This window comes from Sorex araneus, chromosome 7 (assembly GCF_027595985.1).
Source record: "Sorex araneus isolate mSorAra2 chromosome 7, mSorAra2.pri, whole genome shotgun sequence".
Classification (NCBI taxonomy): domain Eukaryota; kingdom Metazoa; phylum Chordata; class Mammalia; order Eulipotyphla; family Soricidae; genus Sorex; species Sorex araneus.
Window position 1 is genome coordinate 30,898,337 of NC_073308.1, and position 23,744 is coordinate 30,922,080.

At 38.9% G+C, this 23,744-nt stretch overlaps 2 protein-coding genes across 2 annotated transcripts in view; both read right to left on the minus strand.

Moving 5' to 3' along the window:
* The window catches only part of ZBTB41 (zinc finger and BTB domain containing 41), a 39,219-nt gene extending 29,702 nt beyond the window's left edge, over nucleotides 1-9,517 (minus strand). Inside the window, exons 1-2 of the mRNA XM_004610006.3 lie at nucleotides 9,424-9,517; nucleotides 7,408-8,581 (exon numbers count right to left, since the gene is read on the minus strand). Of these exons, the coding sequence (XP_004610063.2) occupies nucleotides 7,408-8,530 (1,123 nt within the window). The 5' untranslated portion in view covers nucleotides 8,531-8,581; nucleotides 9,424-9,517. The remainder of the gene's footprint in view (nucleotides 1-7,407; nucleotides 8,582-9,423) is intronic.
* A 205-nt stretch (nucleotides 9,518-9,722) lies between these two features.
* Nucleotides 9,723-23,744, minus strand: part of LOC101539684 (G patch domain-containing protein 4-like) — an 82,787-nt gene continuing 68,765 nt past the window's right edge. Inside the window, exon 2 of the mRNA XM_055144209.1 lies at nucleotides 9,723-10,024. Within this exon, the coding sequence (XP_055000184.1) occupies nucleotides 9,723-10,024 (302 nt within the window). The remainder of the gene's footprint in view (nucleotides 10,025-23,744) is intronic.

Below are 23,744 nucleotides of genomic sequence, written 5' to 3' on the forward strand. Positions count from 1 at the left end.
TGTACTAAGAATAAACGAATCAATACACATAAAGCACTTACATAATGTCTGACATTATCAACCATCACTAGTGTCGGTTGCTCCTGCTTTATTCTGCAACCAAAGTTGTGAATGTGTGCAGTTAGCAAATTAAAGCAATTTCAATTAAATTTGCTTTTAAGCAAAAGGCAATACTCTCAAACTCTCAATATCCTAATAGATTCTTGTAATCCTAATTGATTCTAATGATCCTAATTCTTAATTTCTAATGAAATTTATCTTAGATTTTCATTTAAAACTTAGTTTTTTTCCTATAAAATAAATGCATATAACAATTGCTAGTTAGCCAGAGCTAATTTGTGTAAGGATAGCGAATGCATAAGTCAGTCACGTACTACAGGACTAGAGACAACTCAAAGCACTGGAACACATACTTTGCAACGTAGAGGCCCAGGCATAAACACAGGTATCACTTGGTCCCCTGAGCATATAGCCAGGAATGGTTCCCCCTCCACCCTAAAAAAATAATCAATATATCGTGGAAGCAAAAACCTAGAAATATTCCAAGACCATGGAGAAAAACAGTGATTACGTTACTTATTTAATAAAAAAAATTATAATTTATCATATATATGGTTGAATTTAATACAATATTGCACTCTCACTCTCACTCTCATCCCGTTGTTCATCAATATGCTCGAGCGGGCATCAGTAACGTCTCCATTGTGAGACTTGTTGTTACTGTATTTGGCATATTGAATACGCCATGGGTAGCTTGCCAGGCTCTGCCGGGCGGGCAGGATACTCTCAGTAGTTTGCCAGGTTCTCCAAGAGGGACAGAAGAATTGAACCCGGATCGGCAACGTGCAAGGAAAATGCCCTACCCGCTGTGCTACCGCTCCAACCCGCACTGCACATAGATAAGAAGTGCTAGGAAAAGGAAACCAGGTATTTTTCTTGAGAAAGAGGATGACAATCTGGCTAAGAAAAAAAATTATGATGAAAACCGATGAGGCAGATAGACCAATAGATGATCTATTATTTTACATATAGTCAGAAAACTCTACATTTGGACACCTAAAAAATAGGTGTGTGCTTATTTGTGGAATATACAGTAACAGAATGGGAGACTAATACCCAAGGACAGTAGAGATAAGTACCAGGAGGATCACTCCACAGCTAGTCTCGCATGCTGAGGGAAAAGGCAGCTCAGATAGAGAAGGGACCACCAAGGAAAGGGTGCTAGGAGGGCCCATTCGGAACGGGAGATGCGAGCTGAAAGTAGACTATAGACCGAACATGATGGCCACTTAATACCTCTACTGCAAACCACAACACCCAAACGGAGAGAGAGAGCCAAAGGGAATGCCCTGCCGCAGAGGCGGGGTGGGGTGGAGGGAGGAAGGGGTGGGGGTAGTGGGAGGGATGCTGGGACCACTGGTGGTGGAAAATGGGCACTGGCGGAGGGATGGGCACTCGACCACCGTATGACTGAAATGTAAGCACAAAAGTCTGTAAGTCTGCAACTGTACCTCACGGTGATTCACTAATAAAAAGTTTTTTAAAAGAATAGGTGTGTGATCTTAAGTAAGCCAACAATTCTCTCTACCTGAATGTATAAACACTTCATGCATTGCGAGAAGTAAATGAGTTCATATGCTCACAATATTTAAAATATCCCAGCATCTAGTAAGCACTAATATTTAGTAACTAGTATTAACATATGGATTATTATTCATCAGACATGGAGAGAACCCTTAATTATAAACATAGGAATAACTATGATTGTACATTTCAATTGATCACCTGGGGTTTATCAGAAAACAACTGACAAATGAACTTGGTCATTTCCTTGCCACTGCAAAAACTGCTTCATGTCATCATTTTTCCCTCTGCCTCTGCAGAGATATACTCTCCATTTATCCATGCATAAATTTACACCTTACTGTACCACATCCCATCTTTTGTTTTTGTTTGTTTGTTCTGGGCCACATCAGGCAATGTTTTGGGGTTACTTATGGCTCTTGCACTAAGGAATTATTCCTCCCAGTGCTAGAGGACCATGTGAGATGCTGGGGAACAAACCCAGGTTGGCTGCGCGCAAGGCAAGTTCCCTTCCTGCTGTTTTCACGAGGAAGACTGATGATGGGACTTAATTGGGGAAAAGATGTTCTTGTTCACGGACATAAACAATAAGTAGGTCCTATGAAATAAGAGTTATGTTAGGGTTTTAACTAGTATTTCAAAACTAGTGTCTGTTAGTGTTCACAAAATGAATCCCTGGGTTACAACAAGCACTGGTGGGAAGAAAGAGAATAGAATAGAGTTTCCTGAAAGTATGTTTGCTGAAAAGATGTTGAATTAACAATTAATAGTCTTTTTCCACTCTGGAGAAGCCCATGTTCTCTCTTGTACATGTTATTTCTTTCCTCTTGCGCTTCTCTGAATATAATTTTGCTTCACTAAAAAAATTAATTTTTAAAAGAAATAGCATTTTCCCTTTAGAGAAAAAAATTTTTGCTTTCTTACAAATAAGTATTAAGTTGCAAGTAGCTGAATATTAAAACGATGGCACTTGAATTAAAGATAACTTTTGACTATTAAACTTTTGTAGTCCTATATACCAGTAGACACTGATTGAATCAAGAAAGAAAATAGAAAAGTTTGCCAATTTAAATCAAAAGAACTAAAAATGTCTACTACATACCAGTAGACATTATGATCGAATTAAGAAAATATAAAGTTTGAAAATTTAAACCAAAAGAATTAAATTTTTAAAAATTACTTAAATTCAACAGTGCCCAAAAAGACAAATGAAAATACATAAATTTTAAAAATAAATTATAAAAATATCTCATCATGATTTAGTACTTTAAAGTAAATTTTTTTTATGAATTAAATTATGAATTGAAATTTTATGCACAGGGATATTATAGGGCCTATTATCTCCATACATCCAAATTTCGGAACAAGGAGAAATAATTTCTTAGAGAAAGATGAACTCCAAAGAGTCTGATATACCTCCAGGGATTAGTGAAAAAAGTTTAATCAATTTCCAAATAAATCCCAATTTTAAATAACTTAATACAGCCTTAAGGGGTTACTTCTAGCATAAACTATTAATATTTAAATCTATTTAACATGTTTTTTTCTATTTTTATGGGCTTGGAATTCAACAATAACATATATATCATTACTCTACAAACAGTTAATAGCTTCAATCAAAAATAAGTATAAAACTTCACCCACAAAATTATTCTGAATAGAATATCAATAAAAACTGTGTCCCGATCAGAAGACACAAACTAAGGATATTCCCACATGAAAACATTTGACATTTGACTCACAACTCATTCCCCTATCTGTATAATGTAAGCTTATGGAGAGGTTTATTGCATGCAGTTTTTACAAAGAGAAATATCAAATTAGCTCATTAAGCAATTGATGTTGCTAAGTTTTAAATTATATATTAACTGTTTCGCTTGGCCTACTAAGAATACCTTAGAGAACTGTGCCATCATCACTAGTCTTATCTACTAAGAATCAAAAGGTGCCTCTATCAGTGTGGTCTAGTGAATCACAGTTACTTTTGTTAAAAAGCTACAAAACATTTTCTACCTTTAGAAGAGACTGTAAATTTACAGGAAAGATTTAGGAACAATAAGTAAACAAATAATCAAATATGAACAAATTAAAAAAAAAGTTACCCAAATTTTCTCTCACCCCCCCATCTGTCACCTCCCAGTTTTTGCCTTTTCACCCACTAGGTTTTGGTGGGAAGGTGAAGGTCAAAGAATATTTATTTACATAAGAATAGGCGGAGAGGAGGACAGCTGGTAGCCTACAGACAAATATGACTGGATCAGGAGCCTCAGTCCCACTAATACTGTCGGAATCAGAAAGGATAAAAATTCAGACATGGTACCAAGTAAGCAGACTGAATATTGTGGAACAAACAGTTCCTGCAGAAGGTCTTATCTTCATAAACTCCCTTCAGGATACCAAGGTCAGAAGCTCAGAGGCAAATCTGCACTTCTTAAAAGTCTTTAAGCCAGGGGACTGGAGTGATAGCACAGTGGGGAGGTCGTTTGCCTTGCACGCTGCCGACCCGGGTTCGATTCCCAGCATCCCCTATGGTTCCCCAAGCACCGCCAGGAGTAATTCCTGAGGGCAGAGTCAGGAGTAACCCCTGTGCAATGCCAGGTATGACCCAAAAAGCAAAAAGTAAATAAATAAATAAAGTCTTTGAGGGGCTGGAGAGATAGTACAGCAGGTAGGGTGCTTGCCTTGCATGGGGCTGACCGAGTTCAAGCCCTAGCAACCCATAAAGTACCTTGAGCCCACGGAGCCAGGAGTAAGCCCTGGGCATTACCAGGTGTAGCCCCAAAACAAAACACTTCTTTGTGAAATGACAAAGGGTATTACAAAGATACTAATGAAACGTAAATATTCAAAACCCTGAGGTTCACAATCTAGTGTGATAAATAGCAGCAAACTATTAATCCTAAAAATAATCAATAATGTAGATTAGAAAGATGAGACCTACTGATAAAGATAGCAAAGGGGGACATTTGTTAATTCTAGGTCTTCTTCAACATACTTTTATTCTATCACTGTTGACTTGCTATACTGATTCCAACACTGATGTAGCCTCATCCCAGATCCAATTCTCAATGCCCAGCTTGCTACTCCAACTAAGTCTACAGTTGGAAAAAATAAAAAAAGCCTTATGGCCTTTTCTGATTTTCCTTCTCCACACTGACATCAATTATCTTTCTAAACTTCCTTCATATAGGCTATTCCCTAAGGCAGGTTTTTGTTTTGTTTTGTTTTTTCAACTTTCACTTAATGGACAAAATCTAAATTCCTCAGTATAGCATGCATGTCATCCAAAATTTCCTTTCTTGCCAAACTTTACCTTTTGACATTTTCATGCATTCTCTGACCTATCATGAAATCATCTGCCCTTAGAAATTTCCAGAACTCAACTAGCTCAATGTCTTTGCACATGCTGTACTTTTTGCTTCGTAAATTCCTCTCCATTCTTCTTTATCTCAGCTCAAATATTATCTGTTCTAGAGCTCTTTACTGATTTCTTTCATCCTCTATACTTATCGATGTGAAATGGGTGTTTTGTATGTATTCATTAATCTATAAAAATGTTGAGGACAGAGAATAGGTATCATATTGGTTTCACAGTATTGGTACATTCAAGACACGTAACTGCTATTAAACAAAGTTGAATAAAAATAAGTTGCATTCCTTAAAACCAAAACCTCACAGATTTTTTCTTTTTGGGTCACACCTAGCGATGCTCAGGGGTTACTCCTGGCTTTGCACTCAGGAATTACTCCTGGCGGTGCTGGGGGACCATATGGAATGCCAGGGATTGAACCCGGGTTGGCCGCATGCAAGGCACACACCCTACCCGCTGTACTATCGCTCCGGCCCATATATATAAAATTAACATAATATTAATATTATGTCACATAATATTCTAAGTAGTTCACAAGTCTACTCCATTTATTCCAATAACCTGTATGAAAAAATATCATCATCTATTAGCTTCCTTGCACTGTAAGAATGAAGAAACGCAAGATAAAATAGGTTAAGAGCTCACCTAACCCTGAATTCAAAAATCCTTGGAGTCTGATATTATCACAGCTTATATTTAAAAGTACTAAGACATATTCTCTCTCAATTTTGTACTGAGAAAAAGTCACCAACCCCAGTTAGGGTATGCAAAAGAGGTGTCCAAAGCCAAATTCATTTTAAAAGGTAGCTGGAAACTAGCCACCTGCTGAAATGAAATTATGATCTGCTGATTCCCAAAATCATCTGAGCTCACTTTGCTTAAAGAAGTTGCAAATGCCTTACTCCTACCCAACAGAACCTTAACCTTGAGCAGTATTTTCCCAAATGTGCTTGCAAGACTCCAGTTTCAATATTAAAAGAAGCACCCTTAAGAATGTCTTGCAATAAAAAATCTTGGGGGAAAGTCAGATGAAGAAAAACTATGTTCTATAACTCACCGTCTGTTTTAACACTGTCACATTCTCTAGAGAATGTGACGAGTTAACCCAGACGGTGAATTATAGTATATAGTGCTTCCGGCCTTACTACAGTAGATTCCCTGACTCATAAAGCATCTCACTGGACCAAGTGTTCAATAGAACAGTATGAGACCCACAAGGCAGCTTGTGAACTGACCTCTATTTACCCATCTCCCAGACAAATTAGGTCAAATTAAGTAGTGTGTGCTAAGAATACAAAGTCTAGGAAGCAGAAAGTGTAAGATGCTTATCTTAGGCATCTCCATCCCAAAATTTTCTTAATAGCCCTAGTAGTATTTACATACGGTTCTCCATAAGCATTTAACAAAGTTATAAAAATGCTCTTCCAATTGAGTTACCCTGGAAAAGTTATTTTATTCATGTTTATATAGAGCTCGAACATAGTAAAAGCAGTTTATTTAACTGGACTATCAAAAGTATTGGATTTAAAGAACATCTAAAAGCATAATGAAAAGCAAAGAGTTCATCACAGGCCAGAGTACACATTGTACTCTGGCCTGTGGAATATTATAAGCACAAATGAGGGAAATAATTTTATAAAATTGATCATTAATAACTTAACTAATTTAATATGGCAAGGCTCATGGAGAATTTTTTAACTCTGTATATCATTTTATAAAGTCAAAATGCAGATAAAAAACATTTTTATTATTATGTGTTAAGCATATTCCCAATTCATAATTTTGAGTTTGATGAAAACAGCCTAATTGTGCAATTTTAAAAGTTCACATAAAACAGTTCAAAAGTTATTTTACTAGTAAACATAAAATGTCTTAAAAACTAGTCACTGAGAAAATTTTAACTTACAGCTACAAGCCACACAAACTTTTCCAATAAAGAAAAAGTTGATTTATGTTATTATAACAGCCAGAGGACTACGAATTAGGACACTTCCTAAAATCTCCAACCTACAGTACTAAGTTGGGTACAATTTTTTTTTTTTTAACTAGATTAGTTTCATCTGAAAAATTCCCAATTCTGAATACTGTAAAGCTACCTATATTTCTAAGTCACATATAACCATACTCAAAGACAGCAAAATAAAAATGACTAAATCTAATTCTCCATAAGCCCCAAACAGTACCTATGAAACTTAATTAGCATAAAAATCCAAGCTCCACATTCACAATTATCAATACTCTAATTTTTCAAAGAAAATATAGAAACTGAGGATTGTATTTTCTACTTATGTCCCTATAGAAATACTTAAACTCCTGAGTCCCAACAACGTTGAGAACAGCCCCTGAGAAACACTCCTTTTTAAGAATTACTTCCAAAGTTGAGTTTTCAAAGGCTCACTTTAAAAACAGCCACGCAACGTAAGGAATCAGACAGAGGTGCTTGCTTTTCTTACCTATTCGGTCAAATGTTTTATCGCATTTAGGGCACTGCAAGATTTTTTTGTTACTGTTCTGAATGACCACGGGCGTCAACCCTTCGTGAATGTTTCCCACTGAGTCACCAGCCTCGGGTTCCTCTTCGGCATCGTGCTCTTTCTCACTCTGCTCTTCGGTGTCGGAGTACTCATCTGACATTTCCTCGTCTAGGTCATCCTCCTCGGCATTGCATTCACTGCCCGGGTCCTCCGAATCGTTCCTGTCGGACTTGTCTTTCTCGAAGGGCTCCTCGTTCAAAGGGTCCGAGCCCTCCCCGCTTTCTTGCTCATCGTCGCTGGTGTCGTCAAACTTCACGGGGCACTTGCGACTCCTTTTGGACCTTCTCCCAGAGAAACTTCTCTCCAGCATCTTTAACCCATGTTTCTTCCCCAGCCGAAGGGACCGGTGCGTTTTCGCCAGATGATTCTCTAAGGACTTCTTGTAACAGAAATGCCTGCTGCAGAATTTACACTGATGATTATCGGAGAGTCGCCCGGTTAACTCGCTCAGGGTCTCTTCCGGCGAGGACTTGTCGCTGAGCTCGGACCCGAACGTGGCCTCGCTCTCATCATTGAGCAGCTTCACGGCATCGATGATGTCCAGAAATTTCGCCGCCTCCAGGACCAGAGGGATCTCATACTTGTACACGAAGAACTCGGAGGTGTAGAGGAACTCCAGCAGGTGTTGGAAAACCGAGTGTGTTACGTGATCCAGGGTGACAACATCCGTGCTCGGGTTTTTGCTCAGGCAGGCGTGGAAATAGCTGCTGCCCACAGCCACGACGACCTTGTGCGCGCTGAACTCCTTCCCCTCCACGACGATCAGCAGGTCGCAGAAGGACGGTTGCTTCTGCCGATCATCGTTCAGATACTTGAGCAAGTTCTTGTTGTACTGCAGGGAACTCAGAAGTTTCCTCTGATCTGGCGACGGAGGCAGCTCCTCGTAGCCGTGGTGCAGTGCTCCCGGGCTGGTCCTCTCTGCGGGGTGACCGTAGGTTACTTGGTCACATTCCACTGCAACATCGCCTGCGCACACTTCCTTGTGGTAGCCCAGATGAATCCTCTCATCAAGATCTGCAGGCACCTTTCTCCTTTTCTTCATTGCAGTACGACAGGTTCAGAACTAGAAACTTCATAAGTGTCTCAGAAAGGACTTCGAGAGAGGGGGGAGAAGAGGGGAGGGAGGAAACACAAAAATAAAATAAAACAAAACTAGATTGTCTTGGTGAATAGCTTCCGGAGGGGCGGGCCCCAGGGTCTCATGGTCTGCAAGAGAGTAAGAAGCACGTAAAAGAACTCCACGGCAAGGCAGAGGCACCCCCCAAGCATTCCTGACATCTGTCCACGCACGCCTTTGCTCCACTACAACTCAGGAACGGTCAAGACTGCTTTTCTTTCCTCTCCCCCGCCCCCCCTTTTTTTTTTTTTAATCTCCCCCAAAGCTCCATTCATGCTGAAGATTTTTAGGGCGGAGAACAAGGAGGGCCGGGTTAGAACAGGCAGCCAACAAAAGAATAATTTTAAACCAAGCCAGGGCACACCTTTCAGGCGCGATCCACCAACTGGGGGACCGGAGTGGGTAGGACGAGGGGGGGGAAAGGAGGGTGCCAAGGGGGGAGGAGGGGGGTGGGGTCCCTCCCGCCCAGCTCGCGGACCGGGGCAGGCTGCGGCGCGTACATTCGTGGGGTCTCGGGGTGCAGGGCTGGTGACAATAAGGCCGTCGCAGCGGCGAGATCCGTGTCTCCCCCTTCGCAAGCTCTGCCCAGCCGCGGGCTGAGCACCGCTCATCTGGGACCCGGAGCGCCCCGCGGCCCCAAGCACCCGGCGGGGCGATCGCCCCCAGAGGGGCAGGGCAGGGGCAGGACGGTCACCCGCGGGCACGACTCGAGCCGTCCCGAGGCCCTGCCCCGGCGGCGACCGCGCTCCCCGGAGGCGACCCCGCTCCCCCTGGCCCAGCCCGGCTTCCCGGGGCGCACGGCCCGACAGATGCATTACCGGGAACCCGGGGCTCCCCCGCTGGCTCGCGGCCGCCGAGCTCCACTCCCGGCGCGCCCGCTCCGGCGCGACCCACTTCCGGGTTCAGCCCCCCGCCTCTCGGCCCTCCCTCCCCGCGCGCGTCCCTCCCCGAGCCTCGCCGCCGCCGCCTCCGCAGCCGCCCCACACGTCAAGCCGGCGCGCAGCCGCGCAGCCGCCCGCAGCGCCCGGCGCGCGGCCCGGCGCGGGCCACTGCGCATGTGCGCGCGCTGGACTCCGCGCAGGCGCCCTCGCTCCGCCACGCTCCCTCCGGGGCGGCCCTAGCAACGCCCCAGGTCCGTTACTCGGGGTTTTCCCCGGGGCGGCGCGGCCCGCTGACAGCTGAGCGGTGGCCGCGGGAGGGGAACGGAAGAGGGAGGACGCAGGATGGGGAGTTGCGGGGAAATTAGCAGAAGCCTAGCGCGGCACGCAGGAATTCTGCCGTCAGCCTCGGACCGGAAGCCCCGAACAAAAAGAAATGTACAAGGACGCCTTTGGGAGCCGGCGCTGGGGTTTCGCGTTTCGAACCCAGTCCTGGGGAGACTAATTTGGCTGAACGTAGGACAGGTTTTGAGGCAGGGTCCTAATGTTTAGAATTTTACAGACACGTGGGGGAAAAAAGAGCAGGAAAACAAGTAGGGAGGTGGCCCGATTGGTGACCCCACCCGTCAACTCCGACAGGTGTGCCCGGGAACGGGAGGGGGCCACGCTTTGCTTAGACCGAACCAGAGGCCTGGGAAAACCCAGATTTTTTGGAGAATTAGAGATCGTTCGAACGCTTTTGAAAACTTCTTAGCAAGATCTCACCGTCACATAAATTTGAAGAATTTATGACCTGGGTGATTTATCCCACAAACTGCACTGGGAAGAGGGTAAACGTAAAACAAGACAGCAAACGAACTATAACACCAATGTTTGCGTTATAGTTCTCCAAAACCTGGAGATCCTGGTGTCCAGGAGAATAAAAAAGTTTAAAATGGTAAAGAAAAAAAAAGATTGCAAATAAGCTGATTAGCAAATAGTAGATAGACTATCCTGAATGTTCAGTCCATAAAGGATGGAGATTTTTAGTGTGAATTATTACCAAGATTAAAAAAAAAACGAAAGGTTAAAACAAGATATAAAAATGACTATGCTTCCCGAAGAAATAGAACTAATTTTTTTTAAAAAAGCAAATAATGAAGTAAATAGGTGTGGTGTTGGACTAGACTACCCCATTATATTCCACCCCATCCTACCTCTGTCACCAAACCCAGAACTACCCAGGTGGCTCCAGATGGCCCCTAGCACGAAAAAGAGTTAACAAAAAAAGTAAATAGCCAGGAATTAAAAGTATTCTGATTCTAGCCACATTAAAAAGAAAAGGATATTGCAGTTCTGATAATAAATTTTCGTTTGGAATATTCCAGTTTTCAGCAAATTCTCATTAAAATGTCTTCCACTAGGGATTAGTGATGTAGCTCAGTGGTAAAGCACGTGCTTTATAAACGATGTTCTAGGTTTGCTTGCTGTCGGTAAAGAAAAGGGCTCCCCACCAATACAAACTCAGTGTCTTCAATAATTTAAGGAGAAAAATCGTCAATTTCCGGTGGTGGGTGGTGCTGTTGGAAGGATAGTACAGTGGGTAAGACCCTTGTGTTACACATGGCAGGCCTGGGTTAAATTTCTGGCATCCCATATGGTACTGTGCACTTCCAAGAGTGATTCTTGAGCACCAATCCAGGAGTTAAACCCTAGGTTCTGCAGAATGTGTGTGTGTATGAAAGCGTGTGTTTTATTTTAAAAAAATGCAGAGTGTTTTACATCTTATGATACCAATCTGAAACTGATATCAAAATCTGCCAACACATTAAAGATATTGAAATGAGGTGAAATTCATTGCTAAATTTTGGTGCAAAAATCAAACTCTGTGGTGTGCACGCATGTGTGTGTGTCTGTGTGTGTGTGTGAGAGAGAGAGAGAGAGAGAGAGAAAGTGAGAGAGATGGAGAGAGACAGGCAGAGAGAACAAGATATAACTTAAAATGGTTTAAGACAGCAGTGTAGTTTTTAATGGTAACTGAAAAAGATGAGTGTTGATCAATGCAATATAGACAGAAATAATTGACAAATTTACCAGGCATGATGTTTTTAAAGATCTGAAACCAGAAATAAAACTTTTGTTCTTAAATGGAAACCTGTCAAAAGCACAAAAACAATTGCCACACTTAGTAATAAAATGCCATAAAGTCTAATAGAATTGGGAAATGTGCCAAAAATGCCTTCTGTCATCACTTCAAGCTGCTATTTTAATGGAGATAATAACAAAGAGAAATAATCATGAATAAGAAAAGGATAAGAAAGGCAGCATAAGATTATCACTATCTACTGGAGACAGATTGGATAATTAGAAAAAAATAATGGGTAAATTATTAACATAAGTTGTGGGATGCAAAGTAGGTTGAAAACAAAGTGAAATAGCATTTCACTGTGATGGTTAATTTTACTTCTTAATATATTTAGACCTGAAGTAGGAGAAGTAGTACAGTGGGTAGAGCTCTTGCCTTATAAGCAATCAAACCAGGTTCTGGCACCCCATCTGGTTCTTTGAGCCTGCCAGGAGTGATTCCTGAGCACTGCCAGGTGTAGCCAAAAAAATAATAATAATAATAAAAATATGGCTAGACCATGGTGACCCAGTTGTTTTAGTCAAATACCCATCCAGATGTTTCTTTAAAGGTATGTTTTGAGTACTGTTAACACAAATGGGTTATAAGTAAAGCAAATTAATATCTAGCTGTGGATGGACCTGGATCTGTTAAAAAATTATTCCTGCTACTTGGAAAAGTGGTAATTTACAGTGAAGAAGCACGTTGGGCAAGGATGCATGTTAGTGGTTGGAGAACTAAGAAGAGGCAACATGAGAGTAAAGGTAGTATGTTAGGTAAATCAACCTATCAGGGTTTTTTTTTTTTTGAGACCATGATGATAAGCCATCTCAAGGGAGTGAGTAGGAGGGGGTGGAGCACAAACAACTATATTTGAGAGATAGAGAATGAGATACTTGCTAACATTGGATGATACATCTCTCCATCATCATTGGAGAGATGCTTGAATTCAGTGCTTAGTTGAGAAAGTTTAGAGGAGCCTGCTCAAACAGACGCTGTAGTTTCCCATCTGCTGTTGTTTAAACTCAAGACTGGAACTTCAGTTTTTATCTGAATTTCCAACTTGTAGACCCATCTTACAGATTTGGACTTAACCAGTCCATTTTACTATATCACTGACATCCCATTGCTCATCGATTTACTTGAGCAGGTTCCAGTAATGGCTCTATTCTTCCCAGCCCTGAGATTTTAGCAGCCTCTCCTTACTGGTCTTTCCCAATGATTGGAGGCTCTTTCAGCATCAGGGGAATGAGACCTACTATTGTTACTATTTTTGGCATATCGAATATGCCACCAAGAGCTTGCCAGGCTCTGCCGTGCGGACAAGATACTCATACACACATGTATATGTACATATATATATATACACATATATATTATACATCTCCTATGATTTTATGGAAAATGGGTAGGGAGTGTCTTATGATAATCATGAAAATCATTACTAAAAGTTCTCTCTTCCCTTTGATCATTTTCCCGTCCTTCCCTTCTTTCCTTCTTGTTTCCCCTGTCCCATCCACCTATCCATCCATCATTTTGATTGGTTATCTTCCTCTGGAGAACTTAGTAATATAAATAAACAATGAAAAATAAATGAGCATTTAAAAAAACATTATGTATTTGTTATTTTCTCTAATAGTTTATTATCAACATCCCATGTCCCTAAGGTACCAGAAGTTTTTGTCAGTTAAATCAGAACTGTAAAGAAAAATAATTTTATACTTTTCAGAATCCCTTCCTTTATGTCTTCTTTTTTGCTTAACCATTATGTCCTTAATTTAATAACCTTCAACAAGTTGATTCACAAGTCTATTTGTGAAAATTATTATATATATCAAATATGTATCAAACAACTTTGTACTGGGCATGTAAAAATTTAAATAAATTTGGTACAGAACAGTTATAGGGGATTTGAAACATGTGCCTACTAAAAAAGGAAAAATTCTCGGGGTCAGAGAGAATGTATAGTGGTTAGGACCATTGTCTTGCACACAGCTGACCCAGCATCTCAATGGCCCCATCTGGCCCCTCCAGGAGTGATCTTTGAGCACAGTCAAGAGTCAGCCTTGAATATGATCAGGGGTGGCCGCAAAACAAAACAAAAAGTTTTTTTCTCACACAGCATCTTCTTTTGGTGTTTTATTTTATCTTATTTTATTTGGCCTTTCGGGTCACACCTGGCGATGCACAGGGGTTACTCCTGGATTTGCATTCAGGTGCTAAGGGAACCATATGGGATGCTGGGAATCAAACCCGGGTCAACCACATGCAAGGCAAACACCTACCTACTGTACTATCGCTCCAACCCCACTTTTTGTGTTTTAATGTCTTGTTCCAAGTGAAATATTTTAACTAATAAATATTAATAATTCCCTAAAATAAATAACTAATGTAATCATAAAAGATTGTTTTCATCGCTATAAAAATGTAAAATACCAATAGGAAATAGACCAATGAGTTGTGTTCAAATCTTCTATACATACGTTTCTACAACAGGACTGACAAACTTCTGTAGTGATAGGTCTAAATATTTCAGTTTTGTGAGTCACTTGGGGTCTTTGTATGTTTTATTTTTTAATAGCCTTATTAAAATAAAACCAAGTCTTATCTCAGGGAAAACATAAAACAAGTCATGGACTGAATTTGGGAGAAGAGTCATTGCATTTTGAGTCAATCTAAAACATACTCTAGAGAAATTAAAGGAAGTCTAAATAATTGAAGAAACATGCAATAGTCTTAGATTAGAAGAATCGACATAATTTTTTTTTCTTTTTGGGTCACACCTGGACACACAGGAGTTACTCCTGGCTCTGCACTCAGGAATTACCCCTGGCGGTGCTTAGAAGACCATATGAGATGCTGGGAATAGAACCCAGGTTGGCCACTTGCAAAGCAAACTCCCTACCTGCTGTGCTATTGCTCCAGCCCCAGAATCAATATTTTAAAGGCATAAATTGAGCTCTTTTTCACACTGACCGGCATTTCAAAGACCGGCAACTTAGACTTCATTATTTAAAATTTTGTTACTCAAAATATAGATAAGAGAATAAAAATTAAGCTATAGGTTTGAAGATAATATTGAAAACAATATTCCTGTCAATGCACATAATAAAACACAAAATCTTTATAATTACTATAAAGGAAAATGCATATATTGAGCAAAATATTTAACATTTCATGGAAGGATATAATTTCATTAAAGATATTTCTGGGCTGGAGAGATAGCACAGCGGGTAGGGCGTTTGCCTTGCACGCGGCCGACCCGGGTTCAAATCCCAGCATCCCATATGGTCCCCTGAGCACGGCCAGGGGTAATTCCTGAGTGCAGAGCCAGGAGTAACCCCTGTGCATTGCCAGGTGTGACCCAAAAAAGCAAAAAAATAAAATAAAATAAAATAAAGATATTTCTTTATATTTCTATTAAAGGATATTCTAAGACCAAAGTGAGATGCCAATATGCATACAGTAGAATAAATAAAATCATAAAAACTATCACCAAATTCTTGAGAGTGTAGATAAACAAGTATGATACATTTTTGTTGGAATGTAAAGTAATACAAGTATTTTGAGTGATACTTGAGCAGTTTCTAATGATTATTAAAGTGAAATATACCATACACACTAGCCATTCCATAATTAAGAGAAATGCAAACATAATATTCACACTAAGTCATGTAAAAAAATTTATAGCAACTTTACTTTTAGTAGCCAAAAACTATAATCAATCCGAATCTCCCAAGAGAGGTGAATGAATAACATAATCCATGTATTCAGATATAGAATACTGCTCTTAGCTATACAAAGATAAGTATACGTCAGAGACTCAAAACATAGACAAGACTCAAAATAATTATTCTATGTAAGAATTTTATGTTCTGTAAGATTCCAACTGTAAAAAAATTCATATACTACAAATGACAGAAAGTCAACCAATATGTTGCTTAGTAATAGTTGATGACGATATTTTGAACGATTCCAAAGGCCACAAGAAAAAAGTGAGTTATTTTGATCACTTCACTAATATATACATTTGTCATAATAGCTCAAGTTACACAATTGCAAATTCCTGTATGACAATCTTCAATAGAGATATTTTTTAAAAGAATAATGCATGAACACTCGAAAAGAGAAATTTAACAATAGAAAAATAGCCCAGGAACAGATTCAAATGTTACTATATAAAACAGTAACATTTATAGTTAAATTTAAATAAATGGAATTTAAATCTGTGTCCTGGGGAATGGCCCACTGCCATATTGCAAGTGTGAGGCTAGTGGCCTTGCAAGTGTGAGGTCCAGAGTTTGATCCCCAGTGCCACCTACGTATACAAAATATGGTGCCTGTGACCTTGTTGCATTTTTCTGGTTGTTTTTTTTTTATGACTGTCCTTCTGCATTCACTCCTCCATGTGGCCATCCTTTCTGGAGACCTCCTGTAGAGAAACTACTGTTAACTTCACTGACTAGAATTATTATGAAGTCCCCAGTCCTCCTGAAACCACATTTTTCTCCCTTTTTGCTTCTAACAAAAAGCTATAATTTTATTTGTGTGTTTTTGAGGACTATGTTTCCTCCACTAAATAAAAGAGACAATTTTTCTTTTCTTTCAACTGTGAACTGACCTACTCTCAAGCATAAGGATCTTGAAAAATAAAGTGTAAGCATGTAAATATGAACTAGAATACACAAAAAAAATGGAAAAGAGGGCATAATAGGTTAAAGAAAAAATTCAATTAGAGAAAAAAGTTAGGAAGTAGGGGTTAGATTTTTAAGACAAAAAGCTAACGCTAAGTAACATAAAGTGGAACTACTATTTATTAATGTTAAATTACTTAGTAGTAGAAATAAGACTGAAAGCGTTTAGAAGCATTGAACTAGGATGAAGGAGATGTTTGAGAAAGGAACAAAGTTGACCTAATAACTGATTAGGTTGTTTTTACTTAGCAGTTGCTCGAAAGGAGTCCCAATTAAGATATGGGCTATATGAGCCTTAGGTAACAAAGATAAACACTGTGTTTGTTTTCTTTTGAGAGAAAACCCTTGGCTGATTTGTCAAGGGCAGCAAATGCCTTAGCAAGGTGGTTACACAGACAGAACATTTTTTCTTAACATAATTCTGCACAAGAAACCGGTTTTCTTTTTAAAGAGCATGCTGGGAATAAAAGGTAGATGCAATTGGATTTTCAAGTCTTTGTTTTGCCCTGTGTGTATGGTGTGTAAAAGGCTGGAGAAGAGGAAATAGAAGTAATTTTTAGAGGTGGTGTTATAGTGGAGAAGTGATACGTGGGCCTGATTTTGACAGTCTGCCATTGATCCAGAAGGGACTGAGGCAAGATGAAGGGATCAGAGCCCAGTGAGTATTGCGGAATAAATTCAGACTTGGTGTCACACTTATATGTGTTCCAAACAAACCTCAGTATATCCTATTAGTGTTGGCTTCAGTTATTTAGAAAAAATAGTATTTTCACTAACAGTAATTAACATTTTTCACATTGAAAAATACATTTTGATGGTATGATATGGTTCACCTGGAATATTCCCTTTATTGGTCTGCTTTCTTGCTTTTATTTATTTATTTATTTATTTATTTATTTATTTATTTATTATTTGGACCACTCCCTGCTGTGCTCAGGGTTTACTCTTCTGAGCTTAGGGATCATTCCTGGTGCACTGGGGTTTCATCTGGGCTGCATGGAGTAAACCCTGGTTGGTTATGCCTTAAGCAAGTACCCCACCTGCTGTGCTATCTATTTGGTCTGAGATATTTCTATGATAAATGCAGAGTTGAGGATATTCTTTTAGAAAATAGCCAATATTTGCACTTGCATATGGTTCAATTTTATTTTTAGCTTTCCTTTAAAAAATTTTATATCTATTTTACTTTCCCAGCATTTACTATATCCATTTATATAGCAGTCTCTGAAACAGAAATTTCCTTGGGACCTAGAAGAAGAAAATGGAGGCAAGTATACATTAGAGCAGATTTAAAGCAAAACTTATGAAAAGTTTAAGATAAAACCACATTTTAACTTATGGAACTTACAATGTAGGAACAAACTGGCTTTATTGATAAACATTTTTTTTCCACTGGAGGGTGCAATTTGTCAGTATATCAAGATTTGCACAATTCCTTAACAAATTTACTTTATAAATAGTATGAGTTGAGTTGATTTTTAAAAGAAACCCCTATTCTAAAATCATGAGAATATTTTAAGAAACTTTACATAAATAAAATCCCACTAATTGTCATCTGGGTTTTATTCTGCATTATGTGTATGATTTCATTAGAATTAATAATTTGTAAAATGAACATAATTCATTATTTTATTCTCTTTTTGATACTATGTATCATCTTCTTGGTTATTAATTCAAAAACATATGCCGATAACCCATTCTGAATATAAACATAGTTTAGTTTATACTATTAGGTTTTAGCATATGCATCAATGTATTCCTTTAAAATTCTCTATAAAACAGATGACTTTCTCATTATTGAAATTTCTCATTAGTCTACATGTAGTAGTCATGTACAGCTTAAAATAAATGTAAATTTAATAAGTGTACAAATCACACATTTAATAAAAATTTTCTTTTAATATGTCACACATAGGTCAAACACTGTTACATCATGTGTGCCTTTTATTTAGCACTAGTAAAATACCAATTATAATAACAGTTAACACAAACTAGATGTCAGGCAGAATTGTATATTTTCCATTTTTAACTTTCTTAATACTCACAATAACCTCAATAAATGAGTGCCATTTCTTGTTACCACATTATCATACAACGAAAATCTCAGATGTTAATTACCTTCCCAAGTTGATAATTTGTATTATGTCAATGGAGGTGCCCTATCTCTACAGTCAGATTTTTGTCATTGATAAAAAAAATCAAATGAATAAAGTGGAGGCATGGAAGTTTCTGTATCAAATGGTGCCAGAAAAACTGGACAGTCAAATGTGTAAAGAAAAAAAATGAATTGCAACCTTGTCTCACACCACTCACAAAAGTTCATTAAAAATGGATTTAAGGCCTTGAGATTAGACCATAATTTCTAAAATACATTGAAGAAACCTATGCCAATCACAGGAAATGGATATCATAGGAGTCTTCAATAAGTACATTGTACTTATATCATTTGGTATCCAGCATTCAAATGAACATTTTTTTTTCCATACCTAGGCTATTGTAATAAGTGCAGCAACAAACACAAGTATGCATGTATTCTATCAAATGAATGTTTCTGTGCCTTGGGGGTATATGCCAAGCAGTGGTATTGCTGGGACAAAGACAAAGACAAGAAATAAACAAAAGGGACTACATCAAATTTGAAACGTTTTGTGTGGCAAAAGAAACTCAGCCTAAAACAAAGATACACTACCAAGTGGAAGGAAATATTTGCACACAATATAGCAGATAAAACACAAATAGCCAAGATTTATAAAGTACTCAAAAAACTCGATATGAAGAAAGTGCAATAACCCCACCCAAACATGGAGAAAGAGATGAACAGACACTGCTTAGAAGAAGAAATAGAAATGGCTAGTAGGCATATGAAAAAGTGATCACTTACTAGAGAAATGCAAATCAAAACAACAGTGAGAATTGTATATATCAAAAAAGATCTGGAAATAACCAATGTTGGTAAGATGTGGTGAGAAAGAAACCCTCATCCACTATTGGTAAGAATGTCACCTGGTTCAACCACTACGAAAAGCAATATAGAGATTTCTTAAATAGTAAAATAGAACCCCCATATGTCCCAGCAATGCCACTGCTTGGCATGGATTCCCAAGGCACAGAAACATTAATTTGAAAGGATACATGCACACTTATGATTGTTGCTGCACTTACTACAACAGCTGAGATATGGAAAAACTCCAAATGTTCATTTGAATACTGGATATCAAATGATATAAACATATTTAAAACTTATCTGATTGATCACAATATAATTATGAGTTACAATTTGGATGAATAGATCAAGAAGTTGTGTTTTTATGCAGTGAAATATTATGTAGTGGAAAGAAAAGATGAAATAATGTGAGTTGCTACTACATGGATGGAACTAGACTTATCAGGCTGAATGAAGTGAGTCAGAAGGAAAGGAATTAATACAGAATGATAGTCTCTGATCATAGTGGGGTATAAAAAGAAACAGAAAAGGGCAACAAAGGGCCAAAGGCATCAGAACCTGAATTGGTCCACAGAACTGAGTCTAGCTAATGACAACATAACCTATAAAATAACTAAAATGATCTTGTAGTAAGATATAAGTGGCAGTGCTTTTCCAGTGCTTTTACTTGTACATACAAGTACAAGTACTTGTAAATTACACTTGTATAACACTTAGATAAACTGCTAAGTGTTATACAAGTGTAATTTCTTATTAGATGCCACTTTTCATTATAGAGAAGAGAATGACATCAACTACTACATAGTCAACAATTTAATGTTGGTTCATATAAATCAAGAGCAGAGGATACTTTAGTATTTTTATAAAATAAAATTTTCCATATATTATTTCAAATATTAAATGTTAAATAATTATTATTCATCATTTAAACACAATCATTTATAATCTCATCCAATTTTTAAAATTAATTTGTTCTTTTACAGAAGAGTATTTTGACAGTTTCTTAGAAAATTTTAAATGAAATTATGACATTTAGTCAAATTTTAGCACCTCATGTCATTATTTCAATTCTTCAATAACTCTCATGAAATGAAAGGAGAAAATTCCACATTAATAATAGCAAATCAAATAAGTAACCAAGATGCAAGTATTTTTCAAGGAAATGTTTCAATCTTCCTTTTGCTATGTGTTTTTTAAATATTTTACTATATGTCAAATGAAATAAGTATGATATTTAAAATTATCTGATTAATCACAAAATAATGTTGAAATCTGGACATGCTAGGAAGAATCGTGGCAATATTATCCAAATGTTACTGAGCTAAGGATATACATGAACTTTATATATCACTGTCATCTTGTTGCTTATCGATTTGTTCAAGTGTGCACCAGTAACATCTCTCATTTAGAGACTTATTGTTACTGTTTTTGGCATATTCAATACGCACAGGTAGCTTGCCAGGCTCTGCCACGCGGGCTGGATACTCTCAGTAGCTTGCTGGGCTCTCCAAGAGGGGTGGAGGAATCGAACTCGGGTCGGCCGCATGAAAGGCAAACCGCCCAACTGCTGTGCTATTGCTCCTATGTACATATATAATTATATTCATGCACATAAGTAGATGCAGGTTTAATCTGAGAAGTAGAAAACCTTCCCTTAAAGATTAAGTGCTTTGAACACTTTTATCAATTAAATCCTTCATGTGCATGACAGTACAATTTAGAGCAAAAAGAAGATGAATTCTGGGTGTATGATTCCATTGTTCCTATCCTCTTTCCTTCATTCTGACCACAGGAGACCAGCCCATTTGTTATAAGAATAAGGAAAATAAGAACCTCCAGCTGATTCTTCTCTTCTCTCTCACCCTCCTCAGATCAACTTCTTTTTAAACAGTTTAAAAGCAATGAGAAAAGACTATAGATTCAGCAAAAATGGAAGAGCAAGAAAATGCTGGGTGAAAATGCACAGGAAATTAAAAACATGTCTGATAGAAATAAAAGTGGAGACGATACGTTTTCCTCTACACAGATTCCGCCCTAATCTTTTTCCTCAGCAACCTGTCTCTGATGATAAATGAGTTCGTGTCATGGAAAATGCAAGACCTAAATAAATCAGGGAGAACAATAAAACATTAGCTGCAATATGGAAGCAACAAAAACTAGAGGTATTTGATAAGAAAATAATTTTCAGGCAAAATTTAAGCAGTAGATGAGAACTTGAGTGGCTAGTGCGTTTTGCATGTAGAATAGAACAAAATACTATTCACCTAATTAAAAAAGTCATGTTTGAAGACACCCATGTTACACTTAAATTTTTTAGAGGGACTCAAGACAGAGTAAAGGGGGTTAAAGCTCTTTGCACACTGCGCCCCTGGTTTGATCCTCAGTATCAGGTCTGGTCCCCCAAACACAACCAGGAGTGATCCCTTAGCACTGACAAGGAGTACGCCCTGAGCACAGCCTAATGTGGAGAAGGAGGGAAGGAAGGAAGGAAGGAAGGAAGGAAGGAAGGAAGGAAGGAAGGAAGGAAGGAAGGAAGGAAGGAAGGAAGGAAGGAAGGAAGGAAGGAAGGAAGGAAGGAAGGAAGGAAGGAAGGAGGAAAGGAGGGAGGGAGGGAGGGAGGGAGGGAGGGAGGGAGGGAGGGAGGGAAGGAAGGACGGAGGGAGGGAAGGAAGGAGGGAAGGAAGGAGGGAAGGAAGGAGGGAAGGAGGGAAGGAAGGAGGGAAGGAAGGAAGGAAGGAGGGAAGGAAGGACGGAGGGAGGGAAGGAAGGAGGGAAGGAAGGAGGGAAGGAAGGAGGGAAGGAAGGAAGGAAGGAAGGAAGGAAGGAAGGAAGGAAGGAAGGAAGGAAGGAAGGAAGGAAGGAAGGAAGGAAGGAAGGAAGGAAGGAAGGAAGGAGGGAAGGAGGGAGGGAGGGAGGGAAGGAGGGAGGGAGGGAGGGAAGGAGGGAAGGAGAGAGGGAGGGAGGGAAGGAGGGAAGGAGAGAGGGAGGGAGGGAAGGAGGGAGGGAGGGAGGGAGGGGAGAGGAAAGCATGAATGAGAGAGAAGAATGGAAGGAAAGAAAGGAAGAAAGAGGAAAAACAAAAGAAGCAATTTCTTTAGAACATTTCACAAAATGTACACAAACGCATACAAGTATACACTTAACTTATATACAAACATTTGCAAACAATAAAACATAACATCTATAGACATGGAATTTTTTCTTAATTCCTATTTAGTTTTTAATATTTACATCACAGCCATAGCCTACTCCCAGGTGCCATCATTCAGGTAATATCCCCAAAGAAGCAAAAAATGATATCTATGTTATGTTTTATTGTTTGCATGTATTTGTATATAATTTGAATGTAAAGTAGAGAGAGAGTATGGTGAATATTGTCTGCCATGGAGGCAGGGGGAGGGTGGGAAGGGGGGCGGGGGGTATACGGGGGATATTGGTGGTGGAGAATGTGCACTGGTGGAGGGATGGGTGTTTGATCATTGTGTGATTGTAATCCAAGCATAAAAGCTTGTAACTATCTGTCGGTGATTCAATAAAATTTAAAAATAAAATAAAAAATTAAAAAACAAGAAAAAAAGAGAAAAATTCCATTGATATCTTTATGCTAGAGAAGACAGTACTCTTAATAACTAGGCCTATTTTTTGTCCACCTGGTTTAGAATAATTTTCATAATTTACACTTAAAAGTTGAAAAGAATATCTGCAATGTGCCTGCTATGAAACTCCTCTTTGTGATCATTCCCATCGTCTGTGTTAGGAAAGTAGGAACAGGACTGGATTCTGAGAGTGCTGAAATCAAAGGATGATATATCCTGGCTCTGGATAAAGTACAATACAATGTAAGAGCAATGACGCGTCTCTCCACATAATATAATATCAGAGACCTGAATTGTTGGGACCATAGAGAAGAGCTAGTTCATCACTGGTACATCTAGAGAGGACATTTCACTCATCAGATTGGAACAGTGAGGAGTGATATCTTGGATGCATTGATGAGACATAATCCATTTGCTTAGGGGAGAATGCAGTGCTGTTTTTTCTGGGACATTCATAATGTTTTGAGTCAGACATCAGAGGAATGTCAGATAGTAAAGGAAAAATTCATTTTATACTTCCCATTACGAAGCACAGGATTTAGGAAGCCTCCTTGGGTTCTGAAGACAGACTGCAGAGTGCTGCACTCACCCATATATTAAGTTCCACGACAGGCGGCCCGTTCTGATTAGGTCTCAGAACAAAAACTAGTTCTGGAGGGAGCCAGTAAATGATGCAAGTGACCCTGTCTGTACCTTGCTACAGCCCAGAAGAACTGATCGTTTTGGCTGTGTTGGGCAGTGTCCAATAAAGAAAGATACAATGTGGAATCTAAGATCACATTCCTTTCTAAGAGTTGCAAATACAAACCTTCCAACAAGGGCACACTATCTGCAGTGGAGCATTGTGCAACCTTCAGAAAATACTTCTGGAGGGACTACTTGGCCCTTATAGGGTTGGAGGACCTGCCGGCAAACTATCAGAT